The sequence below is a fragment of the Scomber japonicus genome, chromosome 14 (assembly GCF_027409825.1).
Source record: "Scomber japonicus isolate fScoJap1 chromosome 14, fScoJap1.pri, whole genome shotgun sequence".
Lineage (NCBI taxonomy): Eukaryota > Metazoa > Chordata > Actinopteri > Scombriformes > Scombridae > Scomber > Scomber japonicus.
Window position 1 is genome coordinate 2515135 of NC_070591.1, and position 23468 is coordinate 2538602.

The 23468-nt window shown below is 40.1% G+C and overlaps 2 protein-coding genes across 2 annotated transcripts; one reads left to right on the forward strand and one right to left on the reverse strand.

Annotated features, from left to right (window-relative positions):
- Nucleotides 1–1485: 1485 nt before the first annotated feature.
- Nucleotides 1486–5945, reverse strand: LOC128372592 (immunoglobulin kappa light chain-like). The gene is made up of 6 exons (XM_053332687.1): nt 5903–5945; nt 5490–5810; nt 5029–5073; nt 3093–3401; nt 2886–2960; nt 1486–1989 (listed from the first exon to the last, which is right to left on the reverse strand). The coding sequence occupies exons 1-6, from the start codon at nt 5943–5945 to the stop codon at nt 1874–1876; spliced, it is 909 nt and encodes a 302-aa protein (XP_053188662.1). The 3' UTR covers nt 1486–1873.
- A 2646-nt stretch (nt 5946–8591) lies between these two features.
- LOC128373252 (zinc finger protein 420-like) lies at nt 8592–14744 on the forward strand. Its single transcript, XM_053333541.1, has 2 exons — nt 8592–8642; nt 13141–14744. Exons 1-2 carry the CDS (start codon nt 8592–8594, stop codon nt 14677–14679), a joined length of 1590 nt encoding a protein of 529 aa, XP_053189516.1. The 3' UTR covers nt 14680–14744.
- Nucleotides 14745–23468: the final 8724 nt, after the last annotated feature.

Here is a 23468-nt window from a genome sequence, read left to right on the forward strand (position 1 = left end):
TGTCTGACTGTTTGTGTTGTTTGGAGCCAGGTTGCATTAGTGTGTCATTATGTACTGTCCACTTATAGCTGCTGACAAAAGGAGGATCCAAGAAAGGACTCAGAAGCAGCACCTATTGCTTTGTGATATATATTTTACAGTAAATCATGGTGAAAAAACAAACTGACTCTCAGCAACAGTCTGTCAATCATCCTGTTTATTACTTTAAAGCAAACTGAGAGCAGCTGAGCTAACAAACATAACATATAGATCAGACTGAAAACTGGAATGAAGGAAAAGTGACAGAAACAAAATCAAGAAAATGACAAAATACTCTTGTAAGACGTGACAGTGTTTATTTTCACCAATTTTATTCATTTATTTATTTCTATACAACAAGAAACCTTTAAAAAAAGTTGCTCAAAATGTTCAAATAAATGATTTACACTTTGACTTATCTGGTTTTAAGTTTGTTCTTCATTAAAACAGAAAATATGTTGTAAAGTGTGTTTAGTAGCCATTAAAGCAAAAACCAAAGTGCAACTGGAATAAGAAAAAACATTATGTTGAACATTATATAACATTTAAAAAAATGAAAATATTAATAAAATGCTGAACTCTTCCATAGCTCATATTTACATACTTTATGAAGTTATCCTGATATAACAGTTTAATGTTCATATTATACATCAACATGCTTATAGGCGAGGAAAAAAGCAAAATAATATAAACTGTTTTGTTCATGATGACAGTCAGATGAGAACAGCAGCTATGATATTGTTGAAAGTTTGATTTGATGTTCAGGGATTGGTCAAGTTACATTTGAGGCTGTATATAAACATATAGCTGTAAAAACACATCTAATATTTAAAAAAAGCAAGTTAATGAAGTTTTGATAAACCCCTATTAAAATGTTGGAAGGTAAATTCAGATGTACAATATGTTGTCAACGCTTATGCCTGTGTTGTTTATATAATCTTTTACATGGTAAGGTCAAGGAAGGACAGGAGGAAAGAAGGTAGGTAGGTAGGAATGAAGGAAGGAAGGAGTGTAGGAAGGAAGGAAAGGAGTAAGGAGGGAGGGAAGAATGAAGGAAGGAAAGGAGTGAGGAAGGAAGGAAGGAAGGAAAGGAGTAAGAAGGGAGGGAGGAAAAGAGGAAGGAAGGATGGAAGGAGATGGGAGCAAAGAAAGAGGGATGGAGGCGAATAATGAAAGAAAAATGAAGAAAGGGTGATTTATTTGATATATTTCTTCATTGTACATTCAGAAGTGACTCTATATTGGAAATGAACGAGAGCATCATAAGACTGAAATGAAGTTATATAATCAGTAACTGTTGAGACTTTATTTGTAAATATTCTCTATATTTTTGGGGGTCACATCACATCAAAATCAAAACAGAGACACATTTAGAAGAAAAATCAACTCAAACAAATAACTTCATCAAACACAAACACTGTGATGTTACAGTTTATTGAGAATATCATAATTATGAATGAAAAAGAGAAAATGTAACGTTGCAGAATACATTAAACACTAAACAATAAACATAATAAAGGTTTGTAAAGAACTAAAAACTAAGTTATATTTTCTGTATTTGCTTTTATTTTCTGTACACATGTCAAAGTTTAAAGCAGGAATCAAACAATCTGAGCTGAAGAAGTAACTGTTAAGGTAAATATAAATGTGTATATATGTATTTATATATTTAGCACAACTGTATCTAACTTGTGCACAAAGAGAGAAATCGTAAAAACAAGCACAACACAACGTCATAAGTGACATTTGTGAAGACTGATCAAAGTGATAAATGAGATGAATTGATGAGATGTGATGGTGAGAAAAGGCGAGCAGGAAACAGTCAGTCAGCATGTGTGCAGTTGGTGGACGGTCCCTAGTTTCTGAGGATCATCAGCAGAGAGAGTCCACAGCAGTACACCAGACTCTTCACTATCAGCACTGTGTACAGCACACAGAGCAGCAGCACCCTGCACTGAGACTGGAAGAGCACTGACACACACACACACACACATACACACACACACACACACACACACACACACACACACACAGGTCTGTTCAACTGTGGACATTTCATCACAATATCATCACATGTTCTTCACTATAACTTGGACTTTTCCACACGGGACGAGCAGCTTTACATGAAGACAGAGGTCCACTACAGTTTGACTGACAGCTCAAAGGTCCTTATTAAATACAACAAGTCAGGGCGGGACCCAGCTTTTTAGGGGCCCTCCACAGGCTTTGACTTCCTGTTTTTGACTTCAAATAACTTTTTCATCCACAACTAATAAACTACAATTTATAACAATTCAAATCACTCAAGTATAAAACACTCAGGTTACCATAGATTTGAAGTTTTTCCCACTTGGATGCAGAATAACTCCACAACAAGCTAACAAAGTCATCTCTGACATATTATGGTGTGTGTGCTGTTTGCTGCTGGGCAGGTAGTGTACAGTGGCTTTATCAGGAAACAGCTGCTGCTGCTGCTGGAAACACTGAGACTGAACCAGACAGGAAATGTGCTGCAAAACCACAACTAGCAGCTAAAAGAGGCTCAAAAGCTCATTTAGTCATTAGATTATTTCTCTATATAAAACTATTGATTAGTGCAGCTTTAAGATAGACTCCCTAAACTTGTTGTATTGCCCTCAAAGCCTAAAATGTAGTCTAGCTCCCCTAAAAAGTGTTATTAGTCAGCCATTGCAGTGAAAGCTCTCTCAGTGGGACTTGTTGTGCTGTGGGACACTCTAACAGAATCAGGGAGTGTATGTTTAAATCCTTCAATGATGAGCAGAAAGTGAACAGACTGATATGCAGCCCTAACTGCAGCAGGACATTGGAGCTGTCAGAGCATGCAGAGAGGCAGCAGGTGATCTTACAGTCAGCTTGCTGCAGAGCTGGCAGGTCTGCTGGCTCTCTCTCTGGAGGACAGGAGGCTGCTGGAGCTGGAACCTCTGAAACAGAAAAGGAGTCAAATGTTTGGAGTTGCAGTGAGAAATGTCAGCGCTCTGCTCCTCTGCTCTCTCTGACAGCGTCTCCAGATGAAGCTAAATCACTGCTGAACACAGTCACCAAGCCTTCATTACCTTGTTCTGTTTGGGCCATCACTGTGCCCGACTCGTGCTTGACGTCGCATCTGTATTTGTATGTGCTGTCCTCTTGCTGATGGAGCAGCAGGATGGAGGCGCTGCGTCCCGGCTCTCTGAGCTCCAGCTGCTCTCTCTCAGCAGAGGTCAGCTCCTCCAGCGGGCCGTTCTTCTTCTGTCTTTTCCAGGAGAACTGGACCAGAGGAGGAGACATGGCTGAGGCCAGACACAGCAAGGAGCTCTTCCCCTCCAGGTGGGCTCTGGATGCTGCTGGGTACACGCTCACCACGGGCCTCACTACCTGCTCATCTGAAGTTTGACAGCAGCAACAAGCAGCACAGACACACATTCACACAGTCAACAGCAGCTTACAGCACTGCACTGCATTCAGTCTGATCCTGGAAACTACATGATCACTAAACTACTCATCAATACACCACAAACATCATCTACTGGACACTGGATCAATAATCATATCAGACTAAAGCATCATGGAAGCTCATCATATGTCATATAGAAAGATTCAAACACAATGTACCACTCTTTATCAATATTTACCACTACATTAATTACTAATATAATAACATTTGTAAAACTGAACATATATCATGACATAACAGCCTCATAGAAAATACATTTGTTCATGATTATAATGTTTTATTTAAAATATATTTAAAACGATGTAGTTTAATAAATTCAAAGCAAATCAATTTATCAATAATTTTATTTATTTTCATGACTTTTATCTTTTATTAAAAACAATTGCTACATCATGTTTAATGTGTAAAAAACATTTTTCTCTTTAAAATAGATTTTTTTTCATTTGTTAAAATAAATGATTGGAAATTACATATAAAATAAGTTTTCTAATAATTATAGTGTTTTATATAAAATGTAATTACCACTATATGCTTTATTCAATTAAAAGTGAATCAATATATTAATAGTTATATTTTTCATCATGAAACATTTTTAAGTTTTATATAAAACACAATCACCTCAACATGTAGAAATATGTCAAATATAATATAATGCAACATAATATAATATGATGACATTTGTCTTTGTAAAATTAAAAGTATAGTTTTATTACTTGGTTAAAATATATTATATTCATATTACATTTGTAAATGATTATAATGTTTTATATGAAGTATATTTACCACCATATACTTTAATCTAATCAGTCACACAATTCATCAATAGTTTTAAATATTTCAGCTTTTATATAAAATATAATTAACACATGTTCAAATTTATCAAATAAATATAAGAATTATATATTTCAAATCACAATAAGTATGTTTCCTTATTTATTATATTTTCTACATACTTTCTTAAATATTCTTAACATTATATCTTTGACATCAATTAAACACTTTAATTTTAAATTATATTTATTATAATAACATTCATCTATTTTACCTTCATGCATTAATATATTTTCTACTAAAAACATATTTATCATCATAAAAACACAATTATCATGATACATTTCACCATTTACAAATATATAGTGTATATTTAACACACAATATATTTCTGACTATTTGCTTCTAAAATGACATTTAGGAACATTTATTAAATGATGTTTCACATCATATATCATCTTGTTTTTAACAAACAGCAGCTGCTGCTGAATCACTGAGATGATTAAATCCTGTTTATTTGTAACATTACTGATATCAGACTTTTTGGCTGGAAACAAACTTTGATGTGATGCATAAATAAAGAATAACTTGTGGTGTGCAGTGAGATTTGAAGCTCTTTTCAGGAGTTATTGATTAGTTTGATGTAAGAATGGCTGCATGAAGAATTCTCTACTAAATATGACAAAACTAACATGTAAAGCCTGAAGCAGCAGAAACTACAACTACAAACACATTTTCAACTTGTTCAATAAAACAACTGAAGGAAAATGAAAGTTTAGACTTACCTACAAACAGTTTAGTTCCAGAGCCAAAGATTTCGTAGCCGTATCCTGACACACAGTGAAAAAGCGTCGTACAAAAACCTGTCTGCTGTTGAGTGTCAGCTGAGGTGAAATAATCCACATTTTTAAGCAGAATCATATTTCATCTCCATGATGTGTTTGTCTAATGTTCATATCAACATGACTGTCTCTTCTTTTATTTGATTTTAGCCACATTAGCAGTGTGACTATATGGATACTAATGTCAGTCAGCTGGTCGGTCCTCCACTTAAGTGCAGATGGATTGGATCTGATTCTGGATCAAAGGACGGATGGATTGTAATTAAATGTTGTTCAGACGTTCACGGTCCCCAGAGGATTCAATTATTGATTTGACCTGGGCTGTGGTTTACTGCTCTCTTCCTGTCACAAGCACTGTTTGACATCTGGAGGTTTTTGTACAGGCTGCAGGGATCATTTCTCACTGTGGGACACACAGGAGCAGTAGTAGGTGGCTGAATGTGAGAGTTGAACTGTCTGGATCTGCAACTCATAGTTGTTCTGATTCTCTACAGATGAGAAATCATCTTTCTGAGGATGATTGTATGCATTTTTATTATATACTTGACCACTACTAATGTCAATGAGCAGAATCCCTGTGAATGTTTCTGTGTCTTTCTTCTGGTACCAGTATACATTTGTTCCACACTGTTCAGTTCCTTGACAGCTGAAGGAGACATTTTCACCAGCTCTCCTGGTCAATGTTAAATCCTTCTGACTCAGCTGTGCTGCCATGGCAACCAGCGCTGTAGAGAAACAGACACACAGATGAAGGTCAGTGTGACAGTGTTTGTTAAAGGTTGAGTTTGTGGGCTCCTGATTGGCTGGAAACACTCACCTGAACACAGACAGCACAGAGCAGCAGCTGGGAGGAAAAGCATTTTGTGAAGTGGTGTTTCCTCTGGTGAACCTGGGGAGAAGTGGCGCTCTGATGCAGCTGAGGCCAAACAAGGACGAGCTGTGAGATCAGACGAGGGCCACGTGGTTTCTAACAGGTCCTCAAACCTCCCATCAGCCCCTGCAGCGGACACATAAGGCTGCTGCTGCTGCTGTGTGGTTTTCCTCTGAGTGAAAAAATAGTCTAGTGTTAATTATTTTAATCATATTATTCAACTATAATTTTAATATTGCAAAATCTACAACAAGAGAAAATGCTTCCTGTTTTGGAATAACTAAATATTTATTCATGTTCATTAAATCAAAGTTTGGTATCAATAACAACCTGCAGCAGTCTACATATCTCTCTCTTTTTATTATATATAATTCATAAAATACTTTACTTATTATTGTTGTTCAGATGTTTTATGACACTTTAAACCTATAGTTTACATCTCATTCTCCACTTTATATTACATTACCTCTATCTGCTGTGTGCTGCTGCTGTCAGTAATAAAACCCAGAGTCGTATATTTGTTATAGTTATTGTTCTTAGTGGACGGCCTTTTACAGATCTATGATCAGAGGTGGCAAAAGTACTCACCTTCTGTATACTAGTAGAAGTACAGATAGCTACTTGTATTAAAAAAGTGGTAAAAGTAGAAGTACTCATTCAAACGTGTTATTTTTTTAAAATTGTGTTAATCTCTCCTCACTGACTCACTCACTGTCACAGATGTTATAATGGAGCTATGTAAACTGTGCACAGCATGTGTTCATATGATAGGAGTCTTCCTGCTGCTGTCATATTCCTGCACTGTCTGCACATTATTGGACTTTCCTTCCAGTAGCACATTTAGATATGAGCAGTCACCCAGGGGGGCATCTTACCGGGGGACACGGAGCAAACACAACAAAAGAAAACTAACATGGTTTCTATCATTTATTTACACGTCATGTCTTCTTTTTATAAACAAGTAACGAGCCTGTTTAACAATGTAAGGAGTAGAAAGTACAGATATCTGTGGTCAAATGTCGGGAGGGAAAGTCAAAAGTCGTAGGAAAAAATACTCAAGTAAAGTACAGATACCTGAAATATCTACTGAAGTACAGTAACCAAGTACAAATACTTCATTACTTCTCACCTCCGCCTATGATCATATTCAGATCCAACCCTCTCTGCATTTTACTGGTGAATAGGACACAGTGTATAAGATGTACCCCATGTCCGTGGTGTCAACATGGCCCCTGTTGTGGAGTTGTCCATACTCTCTCTATAGACGGCTCTGATAAAACCTTCACACTGCTGCCATCTGGTGGCTGCAACAACACAGTGCTTCTACTACTACTAGTCTCTTCATAGTTTTGTTTTCATGGCCCCAAATGTGTATAAAGAGTATAAATGTGTATGTATGTATCATGTGTACAGTAAAACTGAGAGTTGACCCATAGAGTTGATGTGTGATTATTTTTAGTTGCAGAGTTTTCAGATGTTTTATAAGGTCATCGTTGGACTCTGGGTGCAATTGTAGCCCCTGGTTACCAAAACACTGAAATTAGATAAATTAGATAAAATAGATTACTTGATTAGAGAAAGGTGAATTCATGTGGACATGACTTAAATAATAAATTAATACAATTCAAAAATAAATATTTTCATTTTTAACCGTATTAATATAATAAAAGTTAAACCAGTTCATTGACTATAAAAGAGCAGCACCCAGACTGATAGAGATGAACCCAGAATCATCAAACCCCAAAAAAAATCATTGTGTCAGAAATATAGATTCAGTCACACATCCCAGCACTCTATCACAAACATTCATTGATCCATTCACTCGCATACATCCATACACTAGCTGGATTCATAAATATACATTCATTTCCAAAATACAAAACCATCAGATTCATTCATTTCTGGCTGTTAAGGAGCGTGATTGATACAGGAACAAAGGAGTGTTTGTATAGATTGTGCCTGCACAGGGGAAGCCTATAACTCTTCCCAGAATAATGTAGATTGTAAGTAGAGTTTCTGGTTCACACTCCAGAACAGATGGTGGCGGTAATGCACCAAGAGCTGGATGACCAACCACGATTAAACAAGAAAGAAGAAGAAGATGAATATTTCAAACAATAATATCAAGAATTAGGTTTGGGCATACGGCACTAAATGGTACATTAGTTAAAATAGGGAAACATAACACGGGTGAATGTGAGAAATGTGGTCAAACTGAAACAATAGAGTATGTTATGGTGCATTGTCGGGGGTATGAAGATGAAAGGCAGAGGTGGATTAGAAAACGTACAAAAAATAAGATACAGTATGATCTCAGAACAATGTTACAGGAACACGCTGGAAGTAGGTGTTGGCAATTGATGTTAGAGTTTATTAGAGTGAGTGGTTTAATGGGGAGGATATAAGTTTGTTTGTTTGTTTGTTTATTTAATGTATTATTTATTTTTTTCTTTTTCTTTTTCTTGTAGTATTTATTTAGTTATTTTGTAAGGGTGTTATGGCCATTTTGATCCACAATCCATACCAGTAGGTGGCGGTAATGCACCAATTCGTTGTTTGCCAACCGCCATTAAACAGCAGAAGAAGAAGAGATAAAGATAAATATTTCACAAATCGTAACTACTACAGGAGCAGCATGGAGGAGAACCAGGACCAGGACTCACTGTCTGCTACCACCGATAAACAGGTCAGTTTCTCAGCTGTAAAAACTACAGAAAGTGACCAGTGTCTGTTTCCGTCTGTTTCTTATAAGTTTGGCTCTGTAGTGAAACTAGTCCCAACCTGCAAAAAGTCATTTCAGGGAGGTTCGTTCCGGGGTTGTGGGGGTTGTTACACTTGGTGTCGGTCCGGGGGAGGGGTGCGATCGGTGTCGGTCTAATAAGCAGCAACACAGAGCTATAAGGACGCTTTGCTCTCACACGCGCTGCATTTATAATCACACAAACACACACGCAGACGGCAGAGTTGGGATGTCTGCTAGTGACACCAAACAAAGGAAACAACTAAAAACCATCTCCCTCTTTATTTACTATTCTTTCATTATTCATTATTCTGCAGTAAAACCGACGATAATAAGACTACTTTAAATAAATATATTTAAACAGAAGTGGAGGAGAGTCAGAAAGCCGGCAACAAAGTTATTTCAGTTTGGATTTGTTAGTGCCACTAGGTGGAGCTGTTGCAGAAAAAAACCTTCAACTACACCACTTGAAATTTATGGTTCTCCATGACATGCATTTTCAGTTGATTAAAAAATAACATTATGTTAAAAGATTATGTTATAATAGCTTTATTCCACTTAATGTGAAACATTCACATAAAAACACATCCATACAGTAACATAAGACACTGAGTCATGCAGAGTTCAGTGGACTGTGCATCAAAAATGTGATACAAGCAAACCGAGAGCTGTTCATGGAACAGACGCACTGAATGTATTTTGGTAAAAATCATTGTTATAGTTAATCTGTTTGAGCTTTATCAGGGGTGGAGCTCAGTTTACTTCATATCCTTCTCTTTCACATGTTTGGGGATTTTACAGTTATTTCCAAGCTGTCCTTTGTAAGTCCAGATGATTTTATGCCATTGGCTACTAGCCTTTTCTTAAATGACCATTACTAAAGTCACAGTATATTGGCTATGATCCAGTGACTATTGTTTATTTTGATTCATCATTTTTTATTCTAATTTATACTAAAATAAAGATGTGGCTGAAGGCCTTTATTAACTTTAATTCATATTAAGTTTATATTGTAAGCCATCAAAATATTGTTTGCATTACAAATGTCCTTTTCTTCAAAGTTTTTTTAATTATTTATTTTATAATGAAGTCATACAGTCTTTGTTTACATTTTATTGTCTTTAAGCTATGATTTGCCATTTTATCAACATTTTCTATCTCAATATGTGGATTTGCTTCAATATCAGGCGATTTCAGGAAATTGTCTAATAGCTGTGGCAGCATCTTTTTTGTTTTACTATCATCTGAACCAGTAGGAGCACACAATATGTGACCAAAATTAACATCAACAGTGTGACTCCTATTACCAGGGTCCTGTTTCAGAAAGCAGGTTTAGTGAAAACTCAGAGTTAGTTGACTCAGAGTTGAAGGAAACACAAAGCCAGTTCAGATTAACTATGAGTCAGTTACCCTGGCAACATACTCAGTGACACTAACCTGCTCACTGGCAGGTTTTCTTCAACTAAACATGAGTTTCTCTTCTTTTTTAACTGAAGCCTGCAGACTGAAGGAGGGGTCAGACATGGTGTGTCCTTTTCTTAAAGAGTCAGTTAATATTGAAGCTCAAATACTAAGCAGAAATCTCCATCAGAGGGTGAATTGACCCCGCTGGGATGTTTTATCATTCTCTGATGATTATCTAAACAAAATATTCAGCCTTTGTATTGTCTGTATGACACATCGTGGACATGCTCTCAGTTCAGAACAAATTCTTTGTGTTTCACTTTGGGTTTTACTCTTTTTTTTGCTTACAAGATTTCACCAACTACTGAAATATATTACATGTTGAATGTAGCCATTAAACTGTGTTTAATAAGGTAGGACAGGCTAAACAACAACACAGCTGCTTGTAATGAAGTTATACTTTATTTGTTTGAGCTATACTTTTATATTTTTCATCTTCAGTTGCTGCTGTTGGACTCTAGCTCTCTTTACTAGCTAATCTTATACTATGTGTGAGCTGAGTCCGCGTGTTCGTTTAATAAAGCAATAGGAGAAGATATTCGGTCTCAATACGCCATTTTATTTAGCAGCATCTTCCTATGCCTGACGAACAACAGAGTCTGTCAGTTCACAAAGTCTGACTGACTATGCTTTCCCGGTCTTATATGGAGTCCTTGCCCTCTTGCCTTTCAGCTCAGTTCCTAAAAATAAAAGAAGAAACAAAAAATTATATTATGGCTCCAACAGTTACTAAACACAACACTTTCAAATGGTAAACTACCTCTTATTCCTTGACTACTTGTTGTTACAAACCCAGCTCGTTGGGGAAAAGGTAAAGTAACACACACAACCTGATGGAAATGGTTGTAAAATTAAAGTGGTATTTATTATATTAATTCAACAAGTGGAAATTAATACTAAAGCCAACAGAAAAGGGCCGCCAGGTGCTGATAAATCAATAAACAAATATAACAAAAAGAGGACTCCTTACAAATAAAATGGAGCTAACCGTCTCATGAATAAAGTGAATAATAAACAACGAATCAAATATTTCTAAAACAAAAACCTAACTAACTACTCTAGTGTTAAACAAAAACAGAAATACAAATGATCAGCACCCCTAAACCTAGCGTGGGAAAACAAAGTGACACAAATAAGTATTTTAATAAAGAGAGAGACTATCCTTACCCCAGGCCCAAATCTGGGTAACCAAAACACATGCTACTATACAGGAAGACTAAAACTACACAAATGCTGAGGTGTCTGCCAGCGTTGGCAGGGCACACCGGGCTTTTATAGCTGTCGCTTGCTTGGGAAGCGCCACACCAATCAGCCTCATACACCAGCCGCCAGGGATCAGCTTCATGGGTCCACTGCAAACAGTGGGGTGGAACACACACAGAAGAAGGGGAGAAACAATGCAGATGGCCTAAGGCTGTAACACTTGTACATGCTATACAGTAGTATAAAATAAGTATAAAAAATTAAAACCCTGGGTGTCGGGGGACGGGGTGCGATTGGTCAAATAAGCTGCTACACAGAGTTATGAGGACGTTGTGCTCTCACGCGCTGCATTGATAGTCACACTCTTGCTTGCTAGATCCAGTTTCTGGGAGATTGTGTCTTATTTGCGGGTGTTAGGGAGCCGCTATCAATATGCGGGAGACTCCTGGAACTCCTGGAGAGTTAGGATGTCTGCGTTTGTAGACAGAAAGTTTACTGTCAACAGTTTTCACTCCCTCGTTGTATTCAACGGCGAAACTGAAATTAACCCACACTGAAGATTTGAATGAAGCCGGTGCTTCTTCAAACTTTTGTCTCTCAACTCCTCCGCTGGTACTAGCCATGCCTCTTTGTTTTCTTTTTTCCGCTTCTGTGTGTGAACTGCACCCAGCTGCAGTTACAACAGTGTGAGAGGGGGTAAGTGGGTGGAGGCTCAACAGCGATTGGACATTAACTCGCGTGGAATGGCTTTTCACCTGCCTGGATAGGCGCACACACGCACACAGACACACACACACACACACACACACACACACACACACACACACACACAGTTGCCTGTAAAGCATCAATGCAAAGTGAATTGCAAAACCGAAAACCTGCAGTCCATCAGGGCGTATTGTTCCGTGCAGAGTGGACCATCCGCTTAGGACGATACCATTTTCTCAGGGGTCTTGCGCTTCATTTAAAGTGATTTCCTGATATTTTCCAGTGTTAAACTGTGAACAACCTGCTGTCATTTACTGTTTTTGATTATATTTCTTTTGCACAGTCCAACCAAGCTGCAACAAAATATTGCTCAGGGAATTAAGTGATTGTGGTGAAACTGGAAAATCATTAAACTATATTTTAACACTAATAGAATAGTTTCAGGCAATTTATTGATTATCATGATAGTACAGATTACCATGATATTATAGTGGCACATCTCTGAGTCATCATCTTCATGTCTTGTTTTTTCCGACTAACAGTCCATATCGATCTCTTTGCAGTTCTCTTATTGTATTGCTTGTTTTTTCTTTTTCTTTTTTGTCAGTGCTCTATTAATGGCTTCACAAAGGTCAGGAGAGGTCTAGATGTCCTGATGTAGTCTGTGGTCAGGGTCAAGTTTTAAAAATACTGGATCCTTGATTTCTCAAACTGCAACTGAAAAAGTAAAAACTCTGGTTTTTTTGTTTTGTTTAAGTCAGGACTGGAGATTGGCTGGACGGAAGTGAAGGGAACCAAACAGAGAGAGAACACAGAGAACCCACACAGACACACAATACACACCATACACACTGCTAGTGGCCGTAACAATATTTTTTGGAGCTTTCGCATTTAATGTACAGGTTAGTAGAGAGAGACAGGAAACTGGAGGCAGAGAGGGGGCGAATGACCCGCAGGATACGACCGCTCGGCGCGGGATTCGAACCGGGGTAGCCTGTCAATTTTTAATGACTTGTGACCTAACTTACTCTTTCTCTCTCTTTCTCTGTGTATTTGTCTGTTGTAATAGAAACAAACGGGAAGAAAGGAAATCAAATATCACTGCTTTCTGCACTCTGACGAAGCCATCACCACATCAAGATATTTACCAATTCCTCAGAAAACTCACACTGGAGAGAAGCCGTACAGCTGTGAGCAATGTGGGAAAACTTTCACTCTTAACAGTTATCTAAAAATCCACCAACGCATTCACAAAGGAGAGAAGCCGTACAGCTGTGAGCAATGTGGGAAAACTTTCACTCAAGACAGTCATTTAAAAACACACCAACGCATTCACACTGGAGAGAAGCCGTACAGCTGTGAGCAATGTGGGAAAACTTTCACTCAAGACAGTCATTTAAAAACACACCAACGCATTCACACTGGAGAGAAGTCTTACAGCTGTGAGCAATGTGGGAAAACTTTCACTAAAGACAGTAATTTAAAAACACACCAACGCATTCACACTGGAGAGAAGCCGTACAGCTGTGAGCAATGTGGGAAAACTTTCACTCAAGACAGTAATTTAAAAAGACACCAACGCATTCACACTGGAGAGAAGCCGTACAGCTGTGAACAATGTGGGAAAACGTTCACTAACAACAACTCCCTAAAAACACACCAACGCATTCACACTGGAGAGAAGCCGTACAGCTGTGAGCAATGTGGGAAAACTTTCACTTGTAACGGTAATCTAAAAGCACACCAACACATTCACACTGGAGAGAAGCGTTACTGGTGTGATCAATGTGGGAAAACTTTCACTGACAACAACTCCCTAAAAATCCACCAACGCATTCACACTGGAGAGAAGCCGTACAGCTGTGAGCAATGTGGGAAAACTTTCACTCAAGACAGTAATTTAAAAACACACCAACGCATTCACACTGGAGAGAAGTCTTACAGCTGTGAGCAGTGTGGGAAAACTTTCACTCTGAACAGTTATCTAAAAATCCACCAACGCATTCACACTGGAGAGAAGCAGTACAGCTGTGAGCAATGTGGGAAAACTTTCACTCAAGACAGTAATTTAAAAACACACCAACGCATTCACACTGGAGAGAAGCCTTACTGGTGTGAGCAATGTGGGAAAACTTTCACTCACAACAGCTCCCTAAAAACACACCAACGCATTCACACTGGAGAGAGGCCGTACAGCTGTGAGCAATGTGGGAAAACTTTCACTCAAGACAACTCCCTAAAAACACACCAATGCATTCACACTGGAGAGAGGCCGTACAGCTGTGAGCAATGTGGGAAAACTTTCACTGACAACAACTCCCTAAAAAGACACCAACGCATTCACACTGGAGAGAGGCCGTACAGCTGTGAGCAATGTGGGAAAACTTTCACTCAAGACAGTAATTTAAAAACACACCAACGCATTCACACTGGAGAGAGGCCGTACAGCTGTGAGCAATGTGGGAAAACTTTCACTCATGGCAATAATTTAAAAACACACCAACGCATTCACACTGGAGAGAGGCCGTACAGCTGTGAGCAATGTGGAAAAACTTTCACTCAAGACAACTCCCTAAAAACACACCAACGCATTCACCATAATTTATGATGCAACAACTGTTTTTTTATTGTGTTTCATGTTGTATCCCAAATCAGCGATTATGCTTTCCAAGTTTAACCTTTGAAAGTATTCTCATGCCACTCGCTTGTAGAAAAGCTAAAATGTTACATTGACAACAGTTGAAAATAGTGATGGTGTGATTTTTCTTTTTCATGATTTGTCCTGTTTGAGCTGTAGAAAATTCTCAGCCATCCATAATTTAATATCTAAGATACAGTTAAAATGGCTATCTATTGGCACTAGGTTATCAGGAGACAGAGTGCTATTTACAAAAAATATGATGATGATGTATCCCTGACACTTATGCAGCAGGCTTGTATTTTAATAAATGACTGTTCACCCTCAAGTTTACTCTGCTGTCTGTGTTCTGCATGGTACAGTATAGAGATTGACTTAAGGTTTAATCTATCAGTGACTGACGCCATCTTCACTTTCCCAACATTTTGTTAAGTTACAGCCTTATTCCAAAATGATTTAAATCCCTTTTTTCCTCATCAATCTACACAGAATACCCCATAATGGCAAAGTAAAAGAGTTTTTTTTAGAAAACAAAATGATTTATAAGGCAATCTTTTTTTAAGAGAGCAAAAATATGCTGTAAAATTAAAACACAAAAATCATGCATCAGAAATCATAACTAAAGTTTCTTCCTCTCATCAGGTTGTTTTGGGGTCACACAAACAAGTCACCTCTACCTTCAAGTGCAGCTCTCAAATACCTCTGGTCACACTTAAACTGCCTTCTTTCATCTGCATAATATTGCAAAAATTAGACATATCCTGTCTCAAAATGATGCTGAAAAACTAGTCCATGCATTTGTTACTTCTAGGCTGGATTACTGCAATTCATTATTATCAGACTGTCCCAATAAGTCTCTAAAGACTCTCCAGCTGGTCCAGAATGCAGCTGCTCATGTTCTGACAAAAACTAGTATGAGAGATCATATTACTCCCATCTCGGCTTCACTGCATTGGCTTCCCGTAAAATTCAGTCAGAGAGAGTTTCAACTCCCACCTCCAGGAGTGCTTCAACCACATACCGGGGGAGGCGGGGGACATTGAGTCCGAGTGGGCCTTGTTCCGTGCCTCCATTGTTGAGGTGGCTGACCGGAGCTGTGGCCGCAAGGTGGTCGGTGCCTGTCGGGGCGGCAATCCCCGAACCCGCTGGTGGACACCGGCGGTGAGGGATGCCGTCAAGCTGAAGAAGGAGTCCTATAGGGCCTTTTTGGCCTGTAGGACTCTGGAGGCAGCAGACGGGTACCGGCAGACCAAGCGGAGCGCAGCTAAGGCGGTCGCTGAGGCAAAAACCCGGACATGGGAGGAGTTCGGCGAGGCCATGGAAAAAGACTTCCGGACGGCTTCGAAGAGATTCTGGACCACCATCCAGCATCTCAGGAGGGGGAAGCAGTGTGCTGTCAACACTGTGTACAGTGGGGACGGTGCGCTGCTGACTTCGACTCGGGACATTGTGGATCGGTGGAAGGAATACTTCGAAGACCTCCTCAATCCCACCGACATGCCTTCCGATAAGGAAGCAGGGCCTGGGGACTCGGGTGTGGGCTCTCCTATCTCTGGGGTGGAGGTCGCCGAGGTGGTTAAAAAGCTCCTCGGTGGGAGGGCCCCGGGGGTGCATGAGATCCGCCCTGAGTTCCTCAAAGCCCTGGATGCTGTGGGGCTGTCATGGTTGACACGACTCTGCAGCATCGCGTGGACATCGGGGTAGTGCCTCTGGATTGGCAGACTGGGGTGGTGGTCCCTCTTTTTAAGAAGGGGGACCGGAGGGTGTGTTCCAACTATAGGGGGATCACACTCCTCAGCCTCCCTGGTAAGGTCTATTCGGGGGTGCTGGAGAGGAGGGTCCGTCGGATAGTCGAACCTCAGATTCAGGAGGAGCAGTGTGGTTTTCGTCCAGGCTGTGGAACTGTGGACCAGCTCTACACCCTCTGCAGGATCCTTGAGGGTGCATGGGAGTTTGCCCAACCAGTCCACATGTGTTTTGTGGACTTGGAGAAGGCATTCGACCGTGTCGCTCGGGGAGTCCTGTGGGGGGTTCTCCGGGAATACGGGGTACCGGACCCCCTGATAAGGGCCGTCCGTTCCCTGTATGACCGGTGTCAGAGCATGGTCCGCATTGCCGGTAATAAGTCAGATTTGTTTCCAGTGAGGGTTGGACTCTGCCAGGGCTGCCCTTTGTGACCGATCCTGTTCATAATTTTTATGGACAGGATTTCTAGGCGCAGCCAGGGTGTGGAGGGGGTCCGGTTTGGTGACCTCAGGATTGGGTCACTGCTTTTTGCGCATGACGTGGTCCTGTTGGCCTCATCAGACCGTGACCTCCAACTCACACTGGATCGGTTCGCAGCCGAGTATGAAGCGGCCGGGATGAGAATCAGCACCTCCAAATCCGAGGCCATGGTCCTCAACCGGAAAAGGGTGGAGTGCACTGGCCGGGTCGGGGATGAGATCCTGCCCCAAGTGGAGGAGTTCAAGTACCTCGGGGTCTTGTTCACAAGTGAGGGAAGGATGGAGCGGGAGACCGACAGGCGGATCGGTGCGGCGTCTGCAGTAATGCGGACTCTGCACAGATCCGTCGTGGTGAAGAGAGAGCTGAGCCGAAACGCGAAGCTCTCGATTTACCAGTCGATCTTCGTTCCTACCCTCACCTCTGGTCATGAGCTTTGGGTAGTGACCGCAAGAACAAGATCGCGGGTACAAGCGGCCGAAATGAGCTTCCTCCGTAGAGTGGCTGGGCTCCCCTTAGAGATAGGGTGAGAAGCTCAGTTATCCGGAGGGAGTTCGGAGTAGACCCGCTGCTCCTCCGCATCGAGAGCAGCCAGATGAGGAGGCTCGGGCATCTAATTAGGATGCCTCCCAGACGCCTCCCTGGTGAGGTGTTCAGGGCACGTCCCACCGGTAGGAGACCCTGAGGAAGACCCAGGACACGCTGGAGAGACTGTCTCTCGGCTGGCCTGGGAACGCCTGGGCATCCCCCGGGAAGAGCTGGACGAAGTGGCTGGGGAGAGGGAACTCTGGGCTTCCCTGCTTAGGCTGCTGCCCCCGAGACCCGACCAGGATAAGCGGAAGAAGACGACGATGGACGAAAACGGTAATCTATGTATTCAGCAACATGTTAAATATTACAAAATAAGGAAGAATCTTAAAGGTCTGACTTCAGATGTAACCTCATCAACATTTTCATCAGTAACTAACATATTAGTTATATTTTTTGCAATTAAGTCATGTAACTAGTTACTACCCAACACTGCATATAAGACATATATATTGAAAATATATATTGACATATATAATGAAAATATAAATAAAATAAAATATAAAATCTAGGAGTCTACTATATATATGTAGGAAGTAGCAGTATATTCTGCTGTATAAAGTTTCTGTATAAAGATATATAGTCAGTGAATAGCAGCAATTTCAGTCTGTATGGTATTTAGTGATAGTAATAATAAAGTATAGTAAAGAGATAGTTTGTCCAGGGTCCAGAGTGTTTTTTCAGCTTTCTGACAGCCTGGTGGGTGTAGCTGAGGGGAGAGAGGGGAGAGAATTTAGCTTCCTGACAGCTTGGTGGATGAAGCTGTTTGTGAGCCTGGTGGTGCGGGTATGGAGGCTCCTATACCTTCTCCCAGAAGGCAGGAGGCTGAACAGACTGTGTAGGGTGGCTGGCGTCGCTCACAATCGAGGTAGCGTTGCAGGTGAGGCGGGTGATGTATGTGTCTTGCAAGGAAGGGAGTGAGGCACCAATGATTTTACCAGCTGTGTTTACTATGCATTTACTGCTGTATTCAGTGCAGCTCCCGCCCCACACGGTGATGCAGCTGGACAGGATGCTTTCAATGGTCCCCCAGTAGGGTTAGGGTTAGGGTTAGTGCACATGATGGGTGGGGGAGCTTAGAAGTAGTAGAAGTAGAAGTGCCGCTGGGCTTTCTTTGCCAGTGATGCAGTGTTGGTGGTCCAGGAGAGGTCCTCACTGATGTGCACCCCCAGGAATTTGTTGCCGCTCACTCTCTCCACAGCAGCACCATCGATGGTCAGTGGTGGGTGTTCGGTGTGGCCTCTCTAGAAGTCAACAACAGTCTCTTTGGTTTTGCTGACATTCAGCAGGAGGTTGTTGTCTCTGTACCACGTGGTCAGAAGATTGACCTTTCTGTAGTGGGTCTTGTTGTTCCTGGTGATGAGACCCACCAGAGTTGTGTTGTCTGCAAACTTCACCATGTGATTGGTGCTGTAGGTTGGTGTGTAGTCGTGAGTCAGCAGGGTGAAAAGCAGGGGACTGAGCACACAGCTTTGGGGCCCCTGTGCTGAGTATGATGCTGCTCAAGGTGTTGTTGCTGACTCGTACTGCTTGTGTCCTCTCACTGAGGAAGTCCATCTTATCATATCTTAGAAAATCTTGATTACTTTTACTTTAAGGAAAAGTCTTTAAAAAATCCAATTCTTGTTTTCCAAAGTGTTCCTATAACTGTCCATCAGCAGCACACTCAAAAATCATTGATATTTTTTATATACTGAGTTTAATTATACTTAATTTTGTGTAAACACACTACAAACTCAAAACGTGCCTACAATCAGTATGTAGGATGGATTTTGGGCCTTTTGCAATTATAAACATTTTCCAGCAGAGTGCAGCAAACATCTGCTGGGCCCAGATTTAACACTAATGCAGCAGCTTGAAAATGTAAACCAGAGACAGACCAACGTGGCTGCATACACACAGAGTTTATGTCAGGTTCTAATACAAATGTAATGAATTTGACATCCTGCCTTAAGTTGGTTAAGGTTTGGTTTCATGTTTTGATGCTGCCTTATTGTGAAACTATTTGATTTACACAATGTATACACTATTAGTAACATGTGAGTGTCTGAATGTCTACAGGTTCTGTAAATGTCTTGAATTTACAAATCTTAAATAATAAGTCACCAATTTGTAAATGTTCCATATAGGCATGGGCCGGTATGAGATTGTGGTGGTATGATAACCATAAGATTCCAGCTCTAAAATGTTCCTAAAAGGAAGAAACAGACAGACATGTTAATTTAACCTGAATCTGTAATGACAGTGTGAGGGGTCGTGATACTCTACGCTGCAGCTGCACTACCTGAGGGATTTCTGACCAGCACTTCCTGTCTTTGACCAGACAAAAAACAGCTCATACCTTAGGAACGGTATGACACAAAATTTGGCGGTTGGCTTTTTCAAATCGCGGTATACCTTGAACACGGTTATCAGCCCATGCCTAGAATTTCTCAACTTCAAAAGAAACATTTAATATGATTTTTTTCAATAACAGAGTTTAATTAAATCACCACGGACTGGTTGTGATTTTTCAAGCATAGTGCACACACTTTTTTACACATACACATTCTTTTAATAAAATGAATCAAAGGTCAACGTTTGTAATGCGTTTGTGACTTGTAGTGATGAACCTACAGAGAATTATCAGTGACTCTGCACCTCTTGGCTCGTTTCAGCTCATTGTTTAACTGACCGACTGCAACTTCACTGTTTTGGTTCACTCTCAACACTCTCATAGTGTCGTATTCAGAGAAAAAAAAAAGCTGTTAAAAAAATCCACTGTACTCTACCTTCTCAGCACCAAACAAACAGACACAGTTAGCTGTAGACTAGCTGGTGAACATAGTGGAGCATTTAGCTTAAGAGCCAGATATTTCCCTCAGTAGTTGGTAGAGAGTAAAAGCAGAGCTAAAACAGAGTGAATATTGGACTTTACTTTCAGCAGGTGGAAAGAAACAAGACTCCTAATGAATGATAATGTTGATCAGTATCTGAAGCTGAAGGTGGTATTTTAACAACAGTTTGCAAATAACAACAACCAAAAGTCAGTGTCTGTGGGTCAAAACTGTGCCTTTAGCTTTAATGTACACACACAGTCCAAGGTTTCTGGAAAGTTTTCTGTTTTTGTGCGACTCTGAAGTCAAAATCAGCTCGACTACAAAGTTGAATCTTAAAGCTTCTTGACGGATGAAAGACTTAAGGGTGTGTGGAGGTGTGCACACTCCCTAAAACTTCACACTTCAGTAAAGTTGAAAGAAAAAAATGAAGAAAAAGCTGATGAATAAAAGCAAAGCTGAACCGAGGCGGAGAGCTGCCAGACCCTCACTGTGCCCGAGTCCTTACAGGCAGACAGCCAGCGTCCAGCATGGGGGGTCTTAGAATCCGAATCTATGGAGGATCTGACCCATGCTGCTCCCTGCTGTGTGTGTGTGTGTGTGTGTGTGTGTGTGTGTGTGTGTGTGTGTGTGCTGTACAAGGACAATCAAGGCCACCGTGGAGATGTGTACATTCAAAGCTTTAAATTACTCTACCTGCAAACTCTCTTGTAGTCCAATACTAACTGTACAATATGAACTAGTTGATGAAAGACTGATACCCTCTATGAGTAATGTGCTAAAGGACAACTTTTATCTTAATAGTAAAATTCCTCAAAGGAAAATTCTCTTAAACATTAATAAAAAGCATAAAATAAGTATAATGTATGATAACTAGGGCTGTCAAACGATTCATTTTTTAAATCAAGATTAATCGCAGCATTTCCATAGTTAATCGTGATTAAAGGCGTTTTGAATTGCATGTTTGAAATCCTGTTATTTTCCATTTGAAGGCAGTTTTAAGCCCATAATGTAAAGCATTTTTTACCAGAGTGTCTTAACTGGGAATCAATCACGGCTCTGCTGCGACTCCCACACTCCAAAATGGTCCTTTGGTGGAGCTGAGGCTGGCTTGGCTGCACCTGGGTGTTTAGCGTGGAGGTGCTAACTCAAACTCCATGTACTCCGGTGGTAGTTAAACTCCGTTTGACACAGGTTGCATTTTACTTTTGACTTGTCAACTGAACCGTCTCAAAGTTTTTTAAAGTTAAACAAGCCGTTCATTTCTTTTAATTAGTATTTATATTAAACTTTGACTCTACTCTCTAAAAACTTCTAAATCCACTCCGCCTCTGTGAGCACTGACAAACTGGATAATGGGGATGATTAGGTGCCTGATGATGCAAATCTAATGCTGATGGCTTTTAAATAAGAGATTAACAAGGTGAAAATGTCTAAGGTCTAAAAGTCAGCCATATGAAGATGTTAGTACACTCGTGATGAAGAGATATCTTGATTTTGAAATTAGTTTTATTTTCCTAATTAGAACCAAATTATTAGTACTTTCCAGAAGTCTTAAGTCCTTTCATTCATTGGGAAGAAACCACAAGAAACAATTCAGCCATTTATATTCTGCTCCAGAGCATCTGAGCCAAAATCTGTTTATTTACATCTTATTTACAGTATTTGTTTGATGGAGTAATGATTCATGTAAACATTTATAACTGTAACATTAATGGATGGCAAGAGAAACCTGTGACTACTAACCAACGGATAACTTAGTTACGGATCGATCTGACAAGTAAAAATCTCTTTAGGTTCAATCTGTAGTTCTTTAGATCTTTTTCTCTCTCTCTCTGTGTGTGTGTGTGTGTGTCTCTCCAGAAATACACACACACACACACACACACACACACACACAGGGTCATACAACCCCTTTTAACAAATTGGAGACTCCACTATACATCCTGCCAAACAGCCATAGATCCCACTGCAAATACACACACACACATACACACACCTACTTCTCGGGCCGTTGTCGTGGCAACCACTGGGAGGTTGTCCAGGCTCTCCAAATTCCCGGCTCGTTCCTTTGTTTTTCTGGCCTTTGGGGGATTTGTTTCCACCACAAAGTTAGATGTTCTATTTTTAAAGCAGCCGAGTCTGAGTTTGGCTGACAGGAATACTGAGTGAATTCACAGCAGAGATCAGAGTCGCCGGGTCTCTAAAGCAATGATGCTCCCAAACCTCCACAGAGGTCACAGAGACGTGTATGACCCTCCGATATGCTGGTCCACCTTTTTGGGCAGTAAAAGTTCAAATTTACATTTGAAAATGTCAGAGATACTCATACCATCCTCTTATCTTAAGTTGCCATTGGACGTTTTATCCTATACATACAGTAGTAGGATTTGCTCTACAGTGTATTAAGTGAATAACTCAAGAGACCAGTTCAAGTACCAAGTGTTAAAAGCACACGTGTATATACATAAAAAATATATGTATTCAGATTTATACTAATGTAGTGTTTGGACTGTCCATATACTGCTTTATAGTTTTGGGTGCATATCTGAATTAAGGATCTAAGCATAGAATAGAGGCCTATGCGGTGCAGATAATAAAACCCTGTGATTTCTGTCTTTCGGCTATATAAAATAAACCAATGATTCGTATTTGAATCTCACCCCAAATAAGTCTTAAAGGACTCTGTATTTATATTCTGGAATATATTTGCATGATTTCCAGTTAAACACCTTATTTATCTTCTACTTGCTCTTCATGCAGTCATAGATGGATCTTTGCTTCGTTTTCTTGATTTTATTTATTGATTTATTGATTTTTTTTTTACTGAAAATGGAAATTCATGTCAACATGTCAGAGCCTCAATCAGATCAGTAATATACATGTGGAACGACCTCAGTAGCCATTACTACAGACCAGACCAGTGATTGACAACGTCCATCCTGGTTGCCTCAAATAGAAAAGGTCCCCTGGTGGTTTATCTGTGTACTGCATGTGTCTGATCATAGACATCAGGTTTTTACACTGATGATGTAGAGCTCTCTAAAACTCATGGATCAAATATGATCCTCTTGGCGTTACAGAGTTAAAGATATTATTACTATGTTATGATGAAGCTGTTCAGCCCATTTC